Here is a 2,834-nt window from a genome sequence, read left to right on the forward strand (position 1 = left end):
TAACTTTCCTACATTAAATTGGAAGAGAACTGAACGCAGAAACTCCAAACTGATCAACAACAATAAATATTTATTGTTCGGTGGAAAATAAAACAGCTTCTAATTGTCCGGTTTTAGAGTAGCCTGAAATGTAGATGTACTGTTCTTCAAGCTGGTGTCGTTATAGAGACAACTTGGTTCAACCACACTCAAATGGGAGAGCTTGCTTAGACGTCTTGCTTGGTCGCTGTCTGGCTTTGTAAGAGACAATCTAATAGCGGGAACGCTTCGATGTTTTAAACCCACGCATGCGTGGTTAAGGATTCAGCAATGGCGTCGGCCTTTTGGCGCCAATATGACGTCACTACAGGGTCAAACCAGGAGAATAGGGAGGGTGATCAGCCAATTCAAAGCTACAGTTATGCGTTATGCACAGCAACCATTGAAAGCAAGGACTTATGTTCTGGAATGTTGTCCTGATGAAACAGGACCCCTTTTGTCACTTTTCCTGGACATTTGGTCTTGATAGCCTTTCGTAAATGTCTCAGCAAGTTGGCACAGTACTTTCCATTGATGGTGTGGCCCCTTTGAGGATATTCAATAAACAATGCCTTTTGTATCTCAAAAAACTGTGACGTTTGAAGCAGGTGTTTCCACTGCATGGGTTGTCTCTGGCTTGATGAAACAAAATCTCATCCGGGATTGGAGAATGTTCAAGGAAACCGTCTAGATTTGCCTCAAGCAATGTCAGATTTTCTCATGATATGATCATGGATGTTTTCCTTGATCTTCAAGACTCTGTTTTCTCCCAATATTCAACTGCTCACTTTTGCATAACTGATATAGCTGGAGCATCATCCTTTAATGTAGCAACCATGTCAACATGAATGTTCTTGAGGACTAAACACTTTCTCTGCAGGTACTTGATAACACCATGATGTTAAATTTTGACCATTTTCAAGAGAAGTCACTACTAGTTACTTTTGAAGTGTTCTTTGAACAGCCAGATGTCAGTTTACCTGGAAAGAAGCAATGCAGTTATTAAGAAGATTTGAAATTAATGCATGCAAGATTTCGCACCTTTAACCTATGAACTTTTCAGTCCACCCTCATACTTCCCCTTATTACCTTCATGTATTCTTCAATGTTATCCCTCTGTCTATTTTTCTGTTGACATACTCCTTAATCCCCCTTGAAGAATCTATTCCAGGATTCTTTTCATTCTTCTTTTGGTAAATTTTCCCCATTATGTCTCGTACGACTAGTGTAATGGTAAAAATTTACTGGTAACAAGCATAGAATTGAAGTGCAAGAATCTAAAGCTTAAATTTTGAAGACAAAAATTTCTTTTGCAGAAGAAAACATCCTTCAGTTCCTTGCCTTTTCCTTTGCTATGAAGGATTGAAAGCTATTCTGAAAGCCTTCTGATTAGAATTTACATCCATCTCACAAGATGGGTGTAAGGGTAAAAACTTACCCTCATGGTATATTGCAATGTTCTGATTTTCTTTTCCATCCTTTCTCCCATCTTCCATCTTCTGCTCCAATAAACAACTATTGCTGACCAACATTCGTTGAACACTTTACTTTTTGATGACGGGTAATTTTTTTATTTGTCATAAAATATATTTCTGTCTCTTCTGAAATAATTTTATTCCACCATTATCCTTGTTCCCAATTCTTTTGCATCCAACACAGTAAATATCTGACCTGAGTATTTTAAATGATCTACTTTCTTCACTACTGTTGTGTATCTTAGTATCTTCAGTGTTGCATTTGTCTTTTCTTTGTGTATGTTCAACCCCTATTTTTTTTTACTTGCCCTCTAATCTCCTAACTGCATTTGTTGTGGTTAAACCCCGCTTTTTATTTGCTCTCTGGCTTATTTGCTCTTTCTAATCCTCTAACTGTATTTGTAGTGATTGGTTTACTTTTCTTTATCTAGATGGCAATTCTGCACTGATGTTTAAACTACAAATTGAACATGATCTGGAACTCTCCTACCAAGGACTTCAAAAAGGTTTTATAACTTTTATTCTATTTCTTTTTCTTCCAGCAAAGGGTTGGTTGGTTGATTTAATAAGGTACCAGGCAGTCACTTCAGAGGTAGGCCTTTGTATCACTACAGGATTCAGTTTAGCTTTCCTCTCATACCCTCAAGAATCATCACCCACTCTACTATTCTCCCTCAGTTGTAGGGGCCACTTTAGGCTCTTAACCTTGCAAGTTATTAGGTGATCATTATGAGGGTTGGTGCCACAGAAGAATACAGTTCACTCTGTAAAGTGGTTGGCATTAGGAAGGTATCCAATTGTAGAAACCATGTCAAAGTAAACATTGGAGTATGAGGCATAGTCCTCTGACTTGTCAGATCCTGTCAAACTATCCAACCTATGCTAACTTGGAAGATGGACATTAAATGATGTACTGTAGTAAATCAGTATCACATGTGGCTTATAGCAGCACTGTAAAATTAATGAGTTTCTGTCTTTTAATTGTTTCCATGAGGAAAGCTATCTGCTATAGGGAGCATGTTATTCAGAGGAAGATTTTCTCCAGAAACTACAAATTGGGTACCAGTCCAATGGTCTACAAAAGTAACTATTTATATATATATATATATATATATATATATATACACACACACACATATATATATATACACACACACACATATACACAAACATATATACACAAACACACACATATATATACACACATACATACATATACACACACATACATACATATACACACACATACATATACACACACATACATACATATACACATACATACATATATACACGCATACATATATATATATATATGCATACATAAATATATATATATAT

At 36.5% G+C, this 2,834-nt stretch overlaps 1 protein-coding gene across 1 annotated transcript in view; it reads left to right on the forward strand.

Annotated features, from left to right (window-relative positions):
• LOC106868624 (uncharacterized) overlaps positions 1–2,834 on the forward strand; it is a 17,889-nt gene that overhangs the window by 12,173 nt on the left and 2,882 nt on the right. The window contains exon 2 of the mRNA XM_014913974.2: positions 1,925–1,999. Coding sequence (XP_014769460.1) covers positions 1,925–1,999 — 75 coding nt within the window. The remainder of the gene's footprint in view (positions 1–1,924; positions 2,000–2,834) is intronic.

Source organism: Octopus bimaculoides, chromosome 7 (genome assembly GCF_001194135.2).
Source record: "Octopus bimaculoides isolate UCB-OBI-ISO-001 chromosome 7, ASM119413v2, whole genome shotgun sequence".
NCBI classification, from domain to species: Eukaryota; Metazoa; Mollusca; class Cephalopoda; order Octopoda; family Octopodidae; genus Octopus; species Octopus bimaculoides.